The sequence below is a fragment of the Typopeltis vanoorti genome, chromosome 12 (assembly GCF_054136105.1).
Source record: "Typopeltis vanoorti isolate ZY-2024b chromosome 12, IOZ_Tvanoo_1.0, whole genome shotgun sequence".
Lineage (NCBI taxonomy): Eukaryota > Metazoa > Arthropoda > Arachnida > Uropygi > Thelyphonidae > Typopeltis > Typopeltis vanoorti.
The window spans coordinates 28038757-28060361 of NC_143560.1; the positions used below are offsets into that span (position 1 = coordinate 28038757).

Here is a 21605-nt window from a genome sequence, read left to right on the forward strand (position 1 = left end):
TCATATCATGATTGAAGAGGTTCTTCAATCATGATGTGATTGAAGAACCTCTTGCATATTATGAAATACAGTCTGAGGGGAATCTTTCATTTTGGGAAACAAGTAAGTCACAAAGACTCATATCTGGTGAATACAGAGGATGTTCCAATACTTCCCATTGCCACCTGTCCGACATCTCTGTCACCAATTGTGACATGTGACGTCATGCATTGTCGTGTAACAAACATGGTGGAGAACACGTGAATAAATGTGATTGCTTTCTCCTTAAAGGTGGATGCAAATAGTGTTCCAGAAATAGACTGTGCATTAACAGTTTGCCCTTGGGGCACAGCATGATAAATAACACCTTAAACGTTGTGACTATCAGCATGACTTTAATTTTGCCAGGTTCCTGGCAATGTGTTTGCAGATGGGTAATACTGAATTGTGCCATTTGAATTGTCTCTTCAGTTCAGGTTCATAAGCTCTTACCCTAGTTTCATCAATGGCTATGATACAATTCAGGTATGCATCTCCTTCATTTTTGTATCATTTCATATGAAGGTCAGCAACCTATGCCATTTTTTGCATCTCAGTCAAGTGATGTGGAACTCAAAAAAGCTGAAATTTTAACATACCAAGCCTCTTTATTATCATTTGCCAAACTTTGGTTTATCCCAATTTCCTGGCCAACTGGCATGCAATACATTGTCGATCAACTGCGAGGAGTCTCCAAACAAGTTCACATGTTCATCTGAAATGGTGGATTGTCCTGCACAGCGATTATCATCCGGGTGATCTCACTCCACATGAAATGCACTGGCCTATCTTGCTACATTCCAGTGTGGTAGGCACTGTCGCCACAGGCATCCATTCCCTTGATCCAGCACCATTGTTCTAATCTTGTGAACATACCTTAGAGCGTTGCACACTGTGATGTTGAGTTTAACCACTTCTCCACACAAGAACACTTGTTAAAATGGCCTATGTCACCTTGTGCGCACGTACAGTACATACAACTAGCACCTCTATCTGTCGAGAGTAATATTTGAGTTACCAACTACATATCCTGACGATGTTATCACTACTTTATTTACAACCCTCCTAGAAGATGTCATGATGAGACTCGGGAACAGTATAAAGAACAGGCTAGGAGAGTGATAGCCAGTGAGGAAGTTAAATTGGATTAGGAAAAAAGTTAGCCAAACGTGCCATGGAAAAGATAATTTTATTGTTATATAGCAAGTGTTGTGTCATACATCCTGGCTTTGAATCCACCATCTTGTTGGAACGTTATTTTTATTTAAATTATCCATTTTTTTTTATTATTAATTGTCGGTTGATTACTGATCCAAACATAGAGAAATTTATATTATCCTTTGCCACCCTATATTCAGATTAGTCTATATAATATAGTGGAATCAATCATCAACTAACTTTTGCAATCTCACTTTTCTACAGGCCAAGGTTAATATTATCATTTAAGGCTTCTGCAAGGTCCGATAAACTTTGAGCGGTGCAATGAAAGAAAATCAGGCAAACACCAAATTGGAATCAATAAAACAAAACATTTAATGCAGGGTTACATAACATGTACATTAGTATAACTTTGAAAACAAGATAATGCAAATCAACTTAGTTCAAATACTCATAACAAACATAAAACATTAGGCATCAGACATCCAGCTGTCAATTTTGCATTCTTCCGAATAATTAAAAATGGTTCACACAGTTCAATGTTACAGAATCTTACAGTAAATATTCTTAAAGTAGAATTCTCTAATTCTCTCTTAGTCAACAAACACTTAATTCAATTATGAGGCAGTTATCACTTCAAGGGGGAAACACTTTAAAGCTCCATACTTCGGCTAATTTTAGTAGAATGCCACAGTTAATGTTAAGATATATCGGGCAGAGCTAACTCTTAATTCTTCATGCTGAAATATAAAAAAATGGACTGCTCTTACCTGGTTACATCCTTTGCACATTGGATTCACTATAGGCACACTTAAAACTGAAGTTAACTATCACTTTGAAGTAACACTATTCAAAAGGAATCTTCACTATATAATTGAAATATTAAACATAGAGCTTCACAAGTCTTGATGCACTCGTTTCAGGTAATCTACTTATTCCTTATTTTCTTCTATGCATTAATTTCAGCTTTGCACTATTCTTTCTCAAAACAATTGGAATTCGACGCTATTTTAGAATTCCGTAGAAATATTCCTAATTGCCTATTAATTTCCCAGTCCCTTCTTAATTTATTTATGGCATTTCCAAATTCCCCTTTACTGCCACCCGTTACTTCACTCCGTGCTGTCCTGAATGCTTCTCCCCTGTTTACTTTCGTTTTCCAATAAAATACTTTCATTCTTCCTGCCAAAATCTGGTTCTAGCCAGTTCAGCTCATATCAACTCCTTCTCCCTTCGAATACCATAGCTCACGCTCCACGCACGCGCTAACTAAAATTAACTCCGTTTCCTTGACAACAGCCAATCAAATTCAATCAGAAGAATTACATAAAATTACTTTCTCTTTCAGTAATGTTAAATAAAAAATATCATAGTTCACATAGGGTGCGTTAAACTTACATATATATAATTTCTTACAATATTATTATAGGAATAAATTAAATGAAATGAATGACATTTTTATACAGAGTCCTTTTTATAACTGTTACATTACTTAAGATTATATTATTAAATAATAATAAACAAAATTCAAGGCAATTATATGAATACACACTATAAGCAAGAGACAAACAATAAATAATATTTACAAGTCTTGCTTATGAAATGGAGGATTATGTTAAATATGAAGTATTATAATTTATAAATTACGTTCATTCATAATTTAACACAAGTAAATGAAAGAATGACTGGAAGAGTAACCTTACTGAATATGATATAAAATGTGTCAAATGCACTAGAAATAACTGAGTTAAGTGTTCAGTTTCAGAAAGAATACTTTCCAGGCTGACCCATTATGACTCTGGATGGTGAGCAGTGAGATAGAGAAAGATGATAGGTATTTCAGGTATGGATGTGGGCCCTCCTTCAGTAAGTCCATAGATTCTCTAGAAGAAGGGCCATAATGATACAGTCTCTCCACATTTTTAAAATGAAGGGAGTCATGGGGAGACTTTCACATACATCTCTGCAGGCCATTCATTCAGTTTCAACTATATTTGGAATATACTTATTTCCTGTATTTTTACTCCAATCACAGTTTCAGCATGTATTTGCCTATATGCATAGTGGAAAGTATTATTATTATTCGCGATGCCTCCAAGGAGTCTGAAGACTCATTGCAGGAGGACAAGGGTAGAGTCCACATTGCAGCTCTTCCAAACACTTATTTGAAAATAGTGTGATAATTGGTCAGTCACTTTTTTGCTTTCTAGTAATGTGCAAATATTTATAAAAAGCATGGTCATCAATTTTATAGTTAATCACCATTTCTTATTTTTTGGTCTTGCATTGCATATTAGCATAACGTGTATTATTACTTGAGACATTTTTGCAAGTTGGTAAATACATTAGCTAGCCAATTATTATATGAGCACCTCCAGAGCGTCAAGGACTCATCCAGAGAAGGATCTTTGTCAGTCAGACCTCTCCTTGAAGATATTCACCAAAGATCCATTCAAGATGTTACTGGCATTTTATTCCATTTGTTCACCATGTTGAACGAATGGAATAAACTGAAGAACTAAAGACCATGTGTGCTTCTTGATTACACACTTCCTTGGGCTTTCAGAGAATTGAGTTTTCCTCCCACTTGCCATGAACTGCAAAATTTCCCTTGTAACTATAAGATTCCTGTGTTGGTCCTCTATAAAGTGAAATCATTGACATTTGTTTTAGAACATTTTCTTGTTTTACATAGCTCTTGTCTTAGTTTTGTTTGTTCATTTAATTACGCTGTGATTTATTCTCCTGATTCTGCAGATGGTCAGTTATAGCTTATTTCAGACATCCATCTGATTCCATGTGTTGCTGATTCCTTTCTCATACAGTTTTCTTTACTATAGCACACAGCTGCAAGCTGACTTCTGAGTTTATTACAATCACCTGCCTTATGGTTCTGTTTAAACAGAACCATAAGGCAGGTGATTTCACACCAAGTTGAATTGAAACTGCATAATCACTTTCGCCAATTTAGGGCATAAGTTACATTTTTTTATTATATATATCTAACCGATCATGAACGTTCACAAGATCTGTGGCACATCAGTATGGATAAGGATGAATCTGTTTATGTGTTTCTTGAACAGCTGAAGGTTGTAATCATTTGAAAAGACAGTGTTGAAGGAGGCCATTCCAGTGGTGAGACATAATGAAATGAAAGAGGGAGAGAATTTGGTTCAATAGTTTGGACCTGGATGGTAAATAGATTTTGACTGGTAGATGTTATTACATTCATGGAAGAAATAGGAGGAATTATAGTGGCGACAAAAGTATCTCTAGAATCGACATAAGGAAGAAACAGTGTATACGCATGTGAGAGATTGGAGTGAATCTGTGAGGAAGGGATTATGGGTTAATTAGATTTTCCTCTTTTTGATTCTAGTGGTAAGACTTATACGTTGGTTAGACATAACTGGTAATTAATTTACGGAATTAACAACGCATATAAAGTAAATTTATTAAATTCATTAAAGTTATCTTTAATTAATTTACTTTATATGCGTTGTTAATTCCGTAAATTAATTACCAGTTATTTCCTCTTTTTGGTTAACATCAAGCAATCTTAGGTTTTGGTTGCACCATCTCAAATGTGTATGCAAAAAAATGTTTTTTTTTAGCTATTGAAGTTCACATAGTTATCCTTGCTTCAGCGAAGAATAACAAGATCAGAGTTTAAGACTTTGCTTATGGAAGATCTTGAGGCTTCTAATGACTGGCCACTACACACCATTTGTCAAATGGTGTGGTTGTCAGTACACTCCATTCTTCATTTGTCAATTGAAGAATAGTGTACTGTAATCAGCAGAGCTCTGAAGATCATACTTTTTGAGTTAGTGAGGGCAGGTGATCATCCTTATATAGAAAAGTATCCCAGGAGTACTACACCCAAAGAGTAGTATTCCTGCACTAATGAGGAAATTCAGAAGAAACCAACTACCATGATATGTAATAAGTATCCAGAAAAGAATCTGGCAATCCATTTGTAAAGGGTAAAAGACAAGCCATATGATGGTAGTTTGCTGAGTAGGCCTCTGTGATCTTTCCTCTATCTAATGTATGTCTCCAAAGTTGAAGTCCCCCATAATAATTACTCAACTTGCGCTCATTGTACTCCTGCTGATGCATGTCTTCCACATCATCCCTAGCCTATAGTAGCAACCAATTTTATATTTTGTCCTGTTGGCCTCATTCTCACACCATATTGATTCAAAAGTGCTGCCATCTGCATAACTCCTATTCTTGTTGGCTGCAATTCATCTTCTATCATCATCAGTACTCCACCCCCCCTTCTTTCTACTCTAGCCCCCCCTGAAAATACTATATCCATTACATTCTCTTCCTGTAACTATGCCATCTGCTGTTAGCCAAGTCTTGTTAATGCTTTTTGGCAAGGTTGCAGTAACCACTTCCAAACTCTTTTCTCTTATTTCTGATGCTTCTAGGATTAGTATATAGAAACTGTAGCATCTCCTTAGGTCCTTTATATCCTTAATTGACTACCCCCATTCTTGCTTGAGAGATTAGATGTTTTTTGTTCATTCCCGCACTCTGTTGCTTCATGGGTGCCTTTACACATTGTCATCTGCCCTAATTTCTTTCATTTTCCTGACTTTTCACTTCCACACTCTCAGTGAAAAAGCTCTTTCTCGACACTTAACTCTGAATCCATTAAGTGCAGTCCATAAGCATTGTACAAGCCTTTCTGTCCATCAAACCCAAGCCTGTGAAAAAGAGTGAGAAAGCAAAGATTGTGAGTCTTTTGCCTTGTTACAATAGGACTGAATTGAGAAAAAGGATTGTGATTGCTAATGAGAAGATTGCACAGGAACAATCATTGATGAAATTTTTTTCACTTAGTTATACTATTAATTAAAGATTCTAAAAAAATATATTCTTGGTTTCATCCTTTATCCAAGTGTAAGCAAACAAAGTTTGCACATGAAGTAACATCATGGGCTACCTGTACATAAAAGCTAATGTCTTCATATCAATTGCCTTAGTATCCCATAATGCAAGGTGCACATCCTTACAGACATCTATAATGCAATGCATTATGGGGAAAACTACTACACAGATCGGTTTTGAACTTTATTGAGGTCTCATTAGTGGGAGCAGACCCCAGAAGAGATACCAAGGTCAAAGGTCTAATGCAAAAGGTGGAAAATACATGATTAAAATGATCCCACTTCCTCCCTATTAGGAAATAAAAGATGTTAGCATTCTTTTTTTTTTGGTTTAAAAAAAAAAACCTGCTTTTTTATTACACATTATAAATTTTAACACTGTTTTACTTTTATATTAGCTTATGTACTAAGGAATGTTTCATTTATTTTTAAATATAGATTTTACACACACACACACACACACACACACACACACACACACCACTTATTTATTACATGTGTTCTGACATAGCATTACCATAGATGTCTGTGCACCATTAAACCAAAACGCAAACTTCTTGTTGCTTCTTTAGCTATGGCACTGCTCTAATCAGTCTCCTAAGGCTGTCATAATTACCAGCTTTATAGTTCACCATAAACCTTTTCTTGACAGTGAATTCCATATTTAGCGACTTCCCAGAACAAGACCACATGGTCACGGTCCTTGATTGGATGTGGATACATCTTCTGTATCCAGCACTCTCAAACCCCTAGTCCTCTCCAAGCTGTTTCAGGTAATCAGCCTTTAGCAACTGTATCAATTCAACTATATCTTACCATTCCTTCTTTCCTTACTCCAATTTGTGCCATAGTTGAAGTTTCCCTCGCTAATAATTGCTTGGTTTATAGCAGCAACCCACATGGATTACATCCTGCACTAAATAGCCTCAAATGAGCCATCTCCCCTACACCTAAAATTCTCCTTAACCTCTTTCTGTTTTTGTTGGTTGAAATTCTTCAACTGTCATCAGCAATACATCACCACCACCTCCTGTCTTGATCCCTCTGTCCTTTCTAAAAATACAGTATCCTTTACATTCTATCCTTGTAACTATATCATTTTCTGTCACCCAAGTTTCAATATACCTATAATTTTTAGTCAAATCAAGATGACCAAATGCCCCAAACTCCTCCTTTATTTCTAATACTTCTGGCTTTCTTGTCTATGCATTTCAATATCCTTTTGAACTCGCAATTACCTTAGCATATTGTCATTACAAACTCATTCGGATTTCAAACCTATGAAACTACATTTGGCATTGCATAATCATTTCCTTATTCACACTCATTTGTCCCAGGGGTTACTGAACCCACTCTTGACTATAAATCGCCCCCTCCCCCTGCCAACTACTTCTGTTCTCCTTGATTTTGCACCTCCAACCTGTCACTGAATGACACTCTTACTAAACATTTTATTCAGTCCATTCAAATGCAGTCCATCAGTTACACAGACAAGTCCTTTTGTCCCTCAAATTCACTCTATACATGTGTATACCTCACACACACACCGTTCTTCCTGTACAATCTTCTCATTGACTCGTTAGCAATCATGACCCTTCTTCTCAATTCAGTTCTATTGTACTGAAGTAGCAAACTCACAATCTTTGCTTTCTCACTCTTTTTCACATCTATCTGCCACTCTTTCATATCCATGCTGGCTGAAACAATCATTAAAAGCTTCACTAACATCGTTGATCTTCATACCTGGGAAAACATGCTTTCTTTCTCAATAAATACACCTGTTATTTTTGAATCTTCAAAGAATTCCTTCTCCTTACTCCCAGTTTCTCATACTTTATTTTCCCATTAATTTTTTCTTTCATTCTCTCTCTCCTCATATCACACACTAACATTCTCCTGTCACTGTTGCTAACCTTTTGTTATGTGAAGGCCTCTGTGTAAGCTGTTTCTCTTCTTACTGTCACTACATCATTCACATTACCTTCAACTTCTTTCATCTCTCATTCATATTTCATCTGCTATCATTGCTCTTTTTCCATGTTCTCAATAACATTATCACTATCACTATTTAATAGCAATGGCCTCATTCTTCTGCTTTCTGCACAACTTGTATTTCTGGAACTTGCAAAAGAATTTCCAGCATGCGCGCATGCATACTCCACTCTCACTTTCATACCATAAACCACTCACTCTTGACAATGAATACGTTGCAGAATGAACTAGAAAGCCTTGGTTGCCATTTTCCCCATATGCATGCACCATATATAATGCTTTTTTTAATGATATCATGTATTGAAATTCACAAACAACAGAATCTAAAGTAAGTAAAAATATTAATTACTAAACTTATTAATAGTTACTAAAATAAAAACTTCTCTGTAACCTTGTGCAGCACTGCTACTACTACTGTGCAGTGCACATCAACTTAGGTGATGTGCACTGCACAAGGTTTACAGAGAAGTTTTTATTTTAGTAACTATTAATAAGTTTAGTAATTAATATTTTTACTTACTTTAGACTGTGTAGTTGACTGTGTGTGTGTGTTTCTGAATTTCAATAATGCAGGAGGTGCAAAAAAGAAAACATTGTGGATGGAATGTAAAAAAAAGTTATCAGTATGCTCTTGAGCAGTACAAAGTGCAGTCAATAAGGTGACTGTTATGGTTAGAAAAGTCAAATCAGATTATGAGAAAAAATTATTTGAGCAGGCCTCAGTAAATCCGAAAGTTTTTTCACTATATATTGAGTAAGAGTATGATTGCAGAAGGATGACCAATCAGTGCTAATGAAGGAAGGTGAGAGAACAAACAAATTGTTGCTGAGTGACCACTTTGCAAGGATGTATCATCCAGGTGCAAGTTTTGCAATTGCCGATGTGACAGATTGATGTCATAATTAATGGACATGAACAGAAAGCTTTCAGCATATTGAAAAATATCAATGTGAATTCAGAAGTGGTAATGGATGGCATGTGGGCCAATGTGCTATGTGAACAAGCAAGAGAAATTGCAGTGCCTCTGAAGTTGTTTAAATTTCAGTTCTGGCAAGGGAGTGGAAAGATGTTAAGATAGTTCCAGTACATAAAAGTGGCTCTATTACATTAGTTGCAAATTGCAGACCAATTAATATGGGGATAACTGGTTAGAGTATTGTAAAAGTTGGTTAACAGTAAAATTCATCAATGGTGGATAGAAATATCACACTATGGTGGACACTGCATGACCTTTGTGAGAGACAACTCCTAACTTAGTATGTTACTCCTATTTTATACTAGTGATAGCAGAATTGAAATGGATTTCTGGACTTGACAAAGGCAAAGTCAAGCAGTATCATATTAGCATTAGTGGGCTTTGCAAACATAATACCCACATGGAAAACTTAGTTAGGACAAATGAGAATGGATATAAAGCTGGTGGCATGAATGGGTGTAGGGCTATTATATAGACATCAGAGAATACTGTATGGTGGGATTGAATGTGGGGAGGGTAGTGGAGTGTCTCAGTGTTCTATACTACAGCAATTACTCTTCAGTTTGTATATTAACACATTTGCTGCCATGCTCCTCAGGCATAGTTTGTTACCGCACACCAAGCACTTTCACTTCTTCAAGGTCAGTACGAGTTATCTCGTAGCTGGCTTATCAGACAGAATTTTGTTTCGTACGCCAACTACGAGTAATCTTGTATCACCCCCACATATGTCTTACATGCACTGACGACTATGTGAAAATTTATACAGGTAAATCTGAATCCTCTTTAGCGAAAATGGGTCATGCATATGATATTATATTTCACTTGATGGAAGAATATTTAGACCGGGGTTATGTATTGCATATGGACAATTTTTATAATTCTGTAGCTCTGACTGAATCTCTTACTAACAGAAAAACTTGTGTGTGGAACGCTGCGAAATATTAGGAAAAACAATCCACCAGATGTTATACAGAAGAAACTAAAGAAGGGGGGATTTGTCTGCCAAAGAAGAGGTTCTGTTTTAGTCAGGAAATGGAAGGATAAGAGGGAAGTTCTTTCCATTTTAAATATGCACAAATTTGAATTGGTTGAAGCGAAAAATCTGAATGGTAAAATACAGTTAAAACCAAATATCTTTCTGATCTAGGTTTTTAGATTTCTGGGTTAATTCGTGCTTGGCATAGGAGGTTGATAATCGACATAAGAGTGTATTCGTAGTTGGCTGTGAGGCTCATATATAATATACTATACTTTTGTGAAATTATTTTCCTTCTACCAAGCCTCCAGACGTGCTCTCTGCTTTACTCACAAGCCAAGGGTCCAAATTAAGGTGCTTATACTACGGGCTAACTTGTGCTTGACATAGGAGGTCGATAATCGACATAAGAGTATATTCGTAGTTGGCTTGTGAGGCTCATATACCTATACTACGAGTATACTCTTAGTATATCTCATATACTAAGAGTATACTCGTAGTTGGCAGCGAACGTGTTAATGATATAGCAAGTGATTTAAGTTGGGGTTCTTCTTTTGTTCACTGACCATTAAAGCTGGGATGAGCAGTAGTTGATAACGGTGATGTATTTATTCTGTAAGATATAAATTAGCATTGTGGGCAAAGGATAAAAGGGCACAGTTTTAAATGAATTTAAAACTGTGCTACATAATGCTGTAAAGTTAGTTAATTTTATTAAAGCTCGACCGTTAAATAACAGGTTATTTTCAGTACTCTGCGATGAAACGGGCAATGAATGTATACAACTTTTGCTTCATTCTGAAATTCGCTGGCTTTCCAGGGGCAAAGTACTAACAAGGTTATTTCAATTAAAGCATGAAGTTTTATTATTTGTAAATGAACGTAATTCTGATTTTGCATCACTCCTGATGAAGCATGATTATCAACACTATCCCATCTTTCAGACATTTTTTCAAAATTAAATGAACTAAATCTCTCCCTTCAGGGAAATTCTGTAACTGTTCTTGATGCCTGTGACAAAATAAAGGCATTAGAGAAAAAACTGGTTTTATGGATTAATTATGTAAAAGACAGACAATTTGCACCTTTTCCAACATTGGAATCCTTTTTAGTGGAGAATGATATTTTTGTTAATTCTGAGTTTCTGGAAAGGATTTGTGACCACCTCAAAAATCCAAAACGGAATTTTGAAACATATTTTCCAAATAACCTTTATAAGAAATTTCTGTGGGTTCGCGATCCATTTCAGGCTTGCAGTCACGAGAACGACCTTTCGTTATCGAAAAAAGAATAGTTAATTGAGCTTTCAAGTGATTTTGGATCTCGCCTTCAGTGAGAAGTGAATTTCCTGAATTATCTGAAGAAGCATTGAAAATCGTCATGCAGTTCTCTACAACCTATCTTTGTGAGAAAGGATTTTCATCGCTCCTTCAAATAAAAACAAAATACAGAAATTGTCTTTGTGTGTGTGTGCTGATCTTCAACTGAATTTGACCAATATTGAGCCAGATATCCAGCAACTCTGCAAGGGCCGAGAAGCTCGATCATATCATTAAAAGTAAGTATAGTATGCCCACAGGTTCGCGACACTTCTGCGCATGTCAATAGGAAGAGAATCCATTCCGATAATAGGGTAATCAGTCCGTATTGTGGGATGAGTTGTTTATTATTACATGTCGGAAAATTAACTTCTCTTTTATGATCATTGTAGTTAATTATGTTGCTTGTATAACAGTTGGAAACTTTTACCTGTAAAGCACATGATTTCGCGTGTTGGCGACCAATTTGTACTTCCTTCATTTCTTTCTCCCCTTCAGCATGAATCGACTATTCTTGGCAAGATGCCAAGCAGAGATCTACAAACTGGGAGGGAACTATAGTAACATAATTAGATCATATTATTTATTTGTTTAATAAAAATTAAAACTTTGTTCAATGATGATACACTTTTAATCGTTTACTTCCAATTTAATTATGTTTCCATATGTATTCAAAACATGCTTTTAGATTTATTATGTTATAAATGGCACAGTTTTTCCGAAATGTTGGTAATTCCTATTTAGGTTTTTAAAAAAATTATGAAAAGTCAAAATGACATATAGGGAAATAAATTAAAAACACTGTTTATTTTTGAAGTAAAACTTTAATTCCAACATTCTAAAATATTATTTTTCTTGCTTTTCTGTTCGTAAAATCGTCGATGACATTGTCGAAGTCTATTTCATCACTCAGTTGCTGTTTGATAGAACTAAGGCAAGATTTCTTAAATGCTAAAAAAGTGCCGCCAGGGGCGGATCCCCCTCCCCTCAGCTATGCCTCTATAACTTAGTGGTACGTGGAATTGTTTTCAGCATTTTACTTGTCCTTGGCTTTAGAAAGGTTGAGAAATGCTGCTTTAAACTATTATAGAGTATTAATTTCTGGTTGAAGCCATTATTGCCACTCTAATTTCAATTGTAATGTTTCAGAAATGGACCGATAGTCCTTATGAAAGTGTTCATTCATTCATTCATTTTAAGTTATAGTTTTGTATACTGATTGAGTCATAATCACACATTATTATACGAGTATTCTTCAATTAGAATGTAACACTAACAGGACTGTAATTATAATCTTTAATAATAATATTTATCAGTAAAATACAGATAACATATAATGTACATTTTATTTAGTTAAATAACACATATGCTAAAAGGAATGATAAAGGAAATAACAGTAGGTGGAATTTCTATTATTATTCTTATTAATATTTAGGCTTGAATTGAAAATTGAAGGCGAGTTATCTGATCTCATATGGAGGTAGTTTTCCCCCCCCCCCCCTCCCATAAACTTGTTTTTTTTTTATCCCACATACAGGCAAATCGGTCAAGAGAAAATACAACTTACAGACATCGCTATTGGTGGCAGTAGATGTCGTTATGTTGATAGTAGTATTGCCATGTAGTTGAAGGATTAAGTAAGGGAGATAGTAAATTGCAGTGGAGTAGTATCCTCTAGTGATAAATGCTTATACTCTTTAGAGGTGTCACATAATAATTATTGAATGACAAACATTTCTAATGAGATGAAGTTGAGTAGCATGTGGCCTGCATTGCACTCCCCACAGATATAATTATGGAGAGCATGAGAAAATGTCCTGGTTTTTGAATTTCTAAAGTTGGCTATCCTCAGGCACTCGTACATTCTATAAGGACTGTAATCTCTAGTATTCAAAAAATATTAATAGCTCCATCTTTCTTCTTCTTCACCGTTTGTCCACATATGGTTCTAGTGAGATATAGGTTTTGCAAACTGTAGCCTTTGTGACCAAGTGGATAGCATACCATCTCTTCAGCCAACAGGCTGTGCATTTGAATTCTGTGGGCATGGATACTTGAGAATGTATTTAGACAGGAGATGAATTTTGTTGTGGAAAACTGTCCAGTTTACATGAATAAGACCCTGTAAGTTGGCTTTAAAAAGCTTCTGTTTGGTCTTTAGAGCAAGACTTCTGATTTATGTAGCTTAGTCCATCCATGCTACTAATATAGTAAGGATTTTATGCCCTGTTGTGGGTTAGATGCTCAGAAAAACCTTGTGTGGCATTTTTGTCTGTGTAAGGTTCAGATCTACTTCATGATCCTCAGCTACTATCTTTATCCTAAATTGGTACTCCTGTTTAACTCATTTTTTCTGCTTTGTCTTCTGTACAAGAATAAACCTGCAGATCATGTTCCTTTTACTATATCTTTTATATCTTATGTTCCACAGATCTTTCTTTTGTTTGTTACCTGCCTTTGTACCCTGTCTAAAGTTCCCTTAGAATCTTGGTGACCAGGTCTAAGCATATTAGTTCAGAAATTTCTGAAATCATAACCTCATTGTATTCTTTACAATGCACATTTGGATGTTTAAGATATTGACTAAGAGACTTCTTGAGCCTAATCAAGGAATTTGTCTATAGATTATTTACATTGTTTGTTCAAAATGAGGAATGTTTCATTTATCATATCATCCCAGAAGATGCATGTCTACTGCATGGTAAAATGGAGGAATTAAGAGTGAATTTTACAGTTTGAAAAACTCACTCTGGATGGTGTCATTATCCAGTGACACCATCCAAAGCGAAGGTGTCATTGGATAATGAAAATTGTATGCCTTTTGGCTTAATAGTATTTCCTCAGTGTTACATTTTTATTCCTTCTGTATGGAATAACATTATATATATATATATATATATATATATAAAAAGATAAGCCAAAATTTGAAACGTTTTTATGTCATGTTTTATGTCTTACTGGCTTACCAGCCCGGAACTTGGGGGATTGGGTGCCAGGGGAGGTGGAGCCCCTCTAGTGTGTGTGTGTGTATCTATATATATATCACATAGACTAAGACCTGATTATCAACTCAGAATGCACAGGGTATAGAAGTGACAAACTATGTTTAGAGTTAAGTATCGCATAGAATTGTATGTTTGTTTGTCCATATACAATCTTTTGAGGATCAGCTGTCACTGGCCCAAGAGAACTTATGTATGGGTGATGGAGGAATAGAGTGATTTAATAACTTATTTTGAGGAAATTACGATATATACCGAATATTAATTACAATAACTTTTATTAATACTTCCAAAATTTAGGTAAAATCAAATTGCCATCATCAGGCAATGCAGAACAGTAAGATATGTGTATGCAGGCAGTAACAATGGATAAATGAACTATTACAGTGATTATAGATACTACCAGAATTACAGTGATTTAATGTGCTATTGTTCATATTCTTGCTTTTACTCTTTAGAGAATTAATATTACATATTTTATGCCTTATGAAAAGAAGTTTCTTTTTTAACTGTAGCATCTGCATTTTTAAAGTAAGTTGCTTATTATTATTATTTTTTTTTTTTTTAGGTGTAAGTGTACTGTGTCATGTTGCAGATGAGGTTGCTGGGCCCAGGCCTGAGGTGGCCGTTTGGATTACTGCTTCTTTTGTTATGGATTAGTGAAGCTTCCATTGGAGATGCAAATAGCAGCTATGCTGCCTTTGAAGATCCTGTCACAGAGAAGTTCAGTCATCTCACTGTGCATGATTATACTGAGAAAGTGTATGTTGGAGCAGTGAACCGTATTTACCAGCTGTCTCGTGATTTAAAACTAGAAGCTGTTGCCATAATGGGTCCTCAAGAAGACAGTCCTAAGTGTCCAGTTACAAGGATTTGTCCAAATGAATCTAAAAGACCTACTGACTATTACAATAAGGTACTGGTTATAGACTATCCTCAGAGCAGGCTAATTGCATGTGGTAGTCTCTTTCAAGGTATATGCACAGTCCATAATTTGAATGATGTTACAAATTTTGTAACACCAGCCAACGAATCTGTAGTTGCCAATAATGCAACAGCTTCAACAGTTGCCTTTATTGCTCCAGGGCCTCGAAATCTACCCCGTATGCATGTACTATATGTTGGGGTATCATATACAGGCAATGGGCCATACAGATCAGATGTGCCTGCTGTAAGTAGTCGTAGCCTGGACCCGAACAATATGTTTGCCTTTGCACATACTGGTGTAACTACAGGCACGAAGATAATGGTTAATAGTATGTCACGAGAAATATATCCAATAACTTATGTATATGGCTTCAGCTCTAAAGGTTTTTCTTACTTTGTTACAGTGCAGAAAAAATTCACTGACCCTCCTAAACCTTTTATTTCAAAATTGATAAGGATTTGCCATGAAGATGTTCACTATTATTCATATACTGAGGTACCACTAGTTTGTAGAGCTCCAGATGGTACAGACTATAATCTAGCTCAAGCTTCTTATGTTGGTCGTCCTGGCTCTGAATTGGCAGTATCTCTTGGTATTGCAGCTCAAGATGATGTTCTTTTTGCTGTGTTTGCCAAATCAAAGGATGAAGCTGATGTGTACAATAAAGCTAGTCCAAATTCTGCTCTTTGTGTATATGCATTATCTGCTGTACATCGAAAGTTTACTCAGAACATCCAGCATTGTTTTAATGGCAATGGAGACAGGGGCTTGGATTTTATCAATCCTAGTCAAGAATGCATGCCAACTGTAAGTGTTTTAATTTAGAATTTTCTATATGTAGCTTGCTTATTTAATTGTTTCTTTTGTATTGAATTTGTTTTGTTGTGAAAAAAAATTTTTTTCAGAAGTAATGCTACAGTGAGTTACATAACTAGGACCTAAGAATGGAATAAAATGTCACAGAGGACAAAAGGTGTGGTGGTGAAAGAAATCAACAAAAGAACAAGTATTCGAATCCTTTAGATACTTAAAGCATTTCTTGGCAGTTCATGAGAAAATGTCTGCAAATGATTTTTCAGACTTACCATTTGTTTGAAGTGTAATTTATTAACTGGCTAGCACAAGTGCAAACATATGATAGTCACATATGGGGAGAAATACACATAATTGGTATTTAAATAAAGCAATTGCAGTTTTGCTAAAATTCACATATAAAACTTTTACATAAATTTTAAAATCAAGTTTAGAAATAGTTGCAGCATTATCTTTCTTCAGTGATTCCAGAAATTGAGAATTTGAGCAAAGTTGAAACAAGTATGCCCATCGTACTAATTGGGAAAGAAAAAAATCAGTTTCACAACCACACCATGTATGAAAGGGTTGTTTTGTATGGAGAGAAATCTATCGTGACAAGGGAGAAAAAAATGAAATTATTATCGGAAAGCTCCAGGGAGTCAAGGCCTCATTGAGAGAGAGGCTATAAATCGTCCAAACCAGCTGTCATACCTTCCCTTAAATTCATTCACACTAGAAGTACTCACTACCTCTAAAGCCAAACTATTCTAATCAGTCATTGCTCTGTGAGAGAAAAACCTTGCTCTAACCCCCTTCTTGACTTGGAAGTTTAGGCATTGGAAGTTTAAAGGATTAAACTAAATTTATTATACCCCTTCTTGACTGCAAGCAAACTTAACTTCCATGAATGTATCTAACTACCAACCTATCAGAGATAGTGATAGGTCAGTAGTTAGACACAGTTTTTGCACTATCCTTGTACAATGGAACTATCATACATTCCTATAGTAACATTCTGAGCTGAGAATCAAGATATACAAACACGTGAAAGGCATAGCCAATTCAGTTGAACATTCTTTCGTGAACATGCTGATATTCCATCTGCCCCTATTGACAAATTCATATCCAGGTTATGCAACAGCTTTACAATCTCATTTTCTAAACCTTCATCCAATGTAGCAGTAATGTACACCATGTTACATACACTTGGCTGATGTATCTTAGCAAAGTGAGCACTCATTAATTGAACAATCTCATTAGCTTTCCACATTCATTCTTTCTTTTTTTTGCAGCATAACAATAAAATTCTTTTGGATTATCTTTAGCTTGCTGAGCCGATATCTTTTCATTCTCCGATTTGGTTTCCCTACAATACTTGTTACTTTTCTGGCTTGTGCTTTAGATATTTTATAACTCCTCTCAATCTTATTCTCATGATATTCTTTCAACATCATCTTCCTCTTGTGGATCTTTTGCTTAATAAGATTGCACATCCATTTCACTCTCAACCTATTTATTCTTTGTACACTAAGGATACATTCAGATACCATCTTATTTAAGTGCTTTTTCAAAGATTCCTATGAATTGCTGACATATTTCCCATTCTGTAACTGATACCATGGGACCAAAGAAAGTATTCTACTAAGTTGATCATAATTTCCAGCTTTATAGTTCAGTATGTAACCTGTTCTAATAGGAACATCAATATAATTAGATAATTCCGAAGAAAGCACAGGATGATCATTGTCACCAACTGGTGGTAAATGGTCATATTCTTAACAGAGAACCCCTTCTGATGCTATGAACAAATTAACACTCTTTGCAGCATGTTGCTTTAGAAAGTTGTCTCACAACATTTCAATAGATTCTTCTTTATTCTTATCATGAGATTTCTCTTCTACCCAACCAATGTTTAATTAAACAATGATTGGGTTGAATAAAGTCGCCCATAATGATCACTCTTTGCGCTTTTGTGCAATCTGACACTGCCTACAAGAGAAATGTCACATGTAGAATTCCCTGCCTTTGACTTCTTCTGACTCATTTCCTTGTCCCACTTGGTAACATTCATTTGCTGCATTTACTGGTCTCCAAGCTCTGAAAACCACACAGATCTCTTCACCTTCTCCATGAAACTTGACCATCTTCAATTCAGCTATCCAAACTCCAGAGTAGTCTTCCCTGGGTGACCTGAATGTCTGACTCTCCTTTCTTTAACACTACCAATCAAGCTGGACATGATACAGAAGTTTATACTACTAGCAGTGATCCAATGCAAATCATACACCTTAACTACTCAAATTCCCAATAATCTCCTCCACTTTCCCAATACCGTTGATCTGTTTTTTTTTTTTTAAACTAATTCTAGTAGCAAGGCTTATACGTTGGTCATTCATAACTGGTAATTAGCTTACGGAATTAATAATGCATATAAAGTATATTAATTAAAGGCAACTTTAATGAATAACTTCTATATTTCGGCAACGTCACGTTGCCATCTTCAGGAACATAAAAATATGGTATGTGCATGCAGGCACTAACAAAAGCAAATGAGGAAGAAGGCAAGAAACTAATATTGTTCCTAAAGTCCTAATGGTGCCCTCTGGCAGGCTAATTTGGTTGTCTTGGCCGTTGGGCTGAAGTTCTCATAATGTAAGTCTCCCGAATTTGGGATAGTTTCGTGCACCCAAATTTGTTGAGGTTTGGAACATTTTTTAGAGCAGCTTATGATTCCTTGAATAATATTTCGTACTTAAACTTGCTGCGGTGTATTATTTTAGTATTCTTCCAATGAATTCTATGATGGGTATCTAAGGCATGGTCTCCCAGCCCAGAGTGGCTGTACTGGTGAAACCAGATGTAGTCTTTGTGTTCTGAAATCCTGATATTTGCTGTCATGCTTGTTTGGCCAAAGTAGGACAATTTGCAGCTGCAAGGGATCTGGTATACACCAGGTAGGTCTAGGGGAAGTGGTTGGTGTTTGGTAGAGGGGATAAGGGATGCCAACTTTTTATATGGTCTGTAACAGGAAGTAAGGTCATATTTTTTGAGGATATTGGTTATTTTCTCAGAGGTTTCCCAGAGTGGCCGTACTGGTTTCACCAGTACGGCCACTCTGGGCTGGCAGACGATGCCTTTAGATACCCACCATAGAATTTGTTGGAAGAAAACTAAAATAATACACCGCAGCAAGTTTAAGTATGAAAGATTATTCAAGGAATCATCAGCTGCTCTAAAAATGTTCCAAACCTCAACAAATTTGGGTGCATGAAACTACCCCAAATTTGGGAGACTTATATTATGAGAACTTCAGCCCAACGGCCAAGACAACCAAATTAGCCCGCCAGAGGGCACCATTAGGACTGGAACAATATTAGTTTCTTGCCTTCTTCCTCATTTGCTTTTGTTAGTGCCTGCGTGCACGTACCATAATTTTATGTTCCTGAAGATGGCAACGTGACGTTGCTTTAATGAATAATGAATAGAAGTTATTCATTAAAGTTGCCTTTAATTAATATACTTTATGTGCGTTAATTCCGTAAGCTAATTACCAGTTTTAAACTAGTTTTTTTTTCAGATACACAGTAGAGGTCATCTCTCCTTTCGACAACTCAGACCACAGTTTTGTGCAAGTTTCTAGTCTTGCAGAATGCTCGTCCTCTGGACAGACTCAACGTAATGTCCTTTAGCACCACTAAGGTAACAAGTGGGATGACCTCCAAAACTGCTACTATTTTCCATGGCATGACTTGTCTGTTCTTACCCAGATACCTTCACTAAGCGAGTCACATAAATTATCCACACTGGCATAAAGGCATTAATTCAAAATTCCCATTCGCTTTCCAAGTCCTGGTTCAGTAGAAGATGTATGAAAGCAGCATAAGGGGGGGGGGGGGAACTGAGCTTACCACATGTGGCTTGCATAAAGAACCCCAGCTTCATGCTCAGCCTATGCTTCTGCATAGGCTGAGCATGAAGAAAACAAACTATCAGCAAATACAAATCCAACTTCATAAAGACCAACAGCAGAACCCTTGTCCAAATGAAAGCTGTGCCTTTTAGTTCCTCCTACAATCCATTGGATGCAATTTCTACTCACATGTGCTTCCACCTTTCCTATCCAGATGGCACACTGTTAGAGCACCCAAAGAAAAAGCTGACCTAGTATCACTCTTTTCCTCCTAATCCCTGTGCAGATGAAGAGAAATCACCTCCTTCCATATCAGCCACCGAGTACCTCCTATACTCTAGTCCCAATGAGATCTCTCCTAGCACCTGCCCTCTGTCATCCCTTCACTCTTCTGTACTCAGCTTTCACTTATCACATGAAAGCAGGTGATCCAACCCATTCCAAAAAAAAAAAAAAAAAAAAAAAAACAGAAGCTTACTGACTAATTGCCATCACCTCAATTCTCTCCAAAATAATGGAGAAAGTTATCAATAGTCAATTCTTCACTAACTAGAATCTCACACTTAATCAGTAACCACCAGTATGGATTCTGCCTATCCAAATCATGGCTAATCTCTTAACATCACCCATAACTGGAAATATGCCATTGAAAGATTCAGAGAAATGTGCACTGTCCTTAATATTTCCAGGGCTTTTGATCATGTTTAGTATTGAGGCCTGCTTTGTATACTGACTTCCTTTGGTCTACCTGCCACCCTTTATAACTGGATAGCCAACTTATTCTCGGTTGTTTACTGCTTGTCATGGTGGATGGCTCCAAGTTTTGATGCCATTGTAGGAGTGCCTCAGGACTCCATTCCATCACCTGCCCTCTTTCTCTTATACATAAATGATCTGCTGTCAACCACCAGGAAATTATTAAAAGTAGTATTTAATGGTTTCAGTTTTTGTCTCACTTACAGAGATATCATCAGGGAGAATAAAATGAGACTTGTAACACACATACAAAGGCACCACAAACTAAAACACATAGATGAAAGACTAGGTGGAGACACACTCTATGGACATCTGTCTGCAGCCTAGGATGTAAGTTTTATGCAACCATATTTATTTAAATTATGCTGATTTTTAAGAGCAGCAGCAGATTCTAAAAATAGTCTTTCTCTTCTGAATTTGCTGTAATGGAGCATGGTCTTTTTCCAGTTGATTCTGTTAGCTGTATTCAAAGCATGGTCAGCAAGGCCAGATTGACCATAGTCATGACTGCAGGTGTGTATTTTTTATGTTCTTCCATATGGATGATCTTCCTCTCTGTCCTCAGTATAATAGGCCATCTTGCAGGAACAGGGAACTCAATATACACCTGGAACTGAGAGAGGAGGGAGTTTGTCTTTAGTGGAGCAGATAAGGGTAGCTAGTTTTAAATGAAGTTTGAAAGTGGTGCAAAGATTCTATTTCTTTAAGATTCTGGATATTAGAGTAACTCCCTCCCCTCTCAGTTCTAGGTGTATATAGCTCCTTGTTCCTGCAAGTTGACCTACAATGGACAGACAGGAAGATCAGCTACCATCCTTATGGAAGAACATAAAAAAATAACTGCAGTCATGACTATGGTCAATCTGGCCT

At 36.2% G+C, this 21605-nt stretch overlaps 1 protein-coding gene across 1 annotated transcript in view; it reads left to right on the plus strand.

The window, feature by feature from the left end:
- LOC150100648 (plexin-A4-like) overlaps positions 1-21605 on the plus strand; it is a 707214-nt gene that overhangs the window by 101386 nt on the left and 584223 nt on the right. The window contains 1 exon segment of the mRNA XM_090401991.1: positions 14915-16081. Coding sequence (XP_090258117.1) covers positions 14933-16081 — 1149 coding nt within the window. The 5' untranslated portion in view covers positions 14915-14932.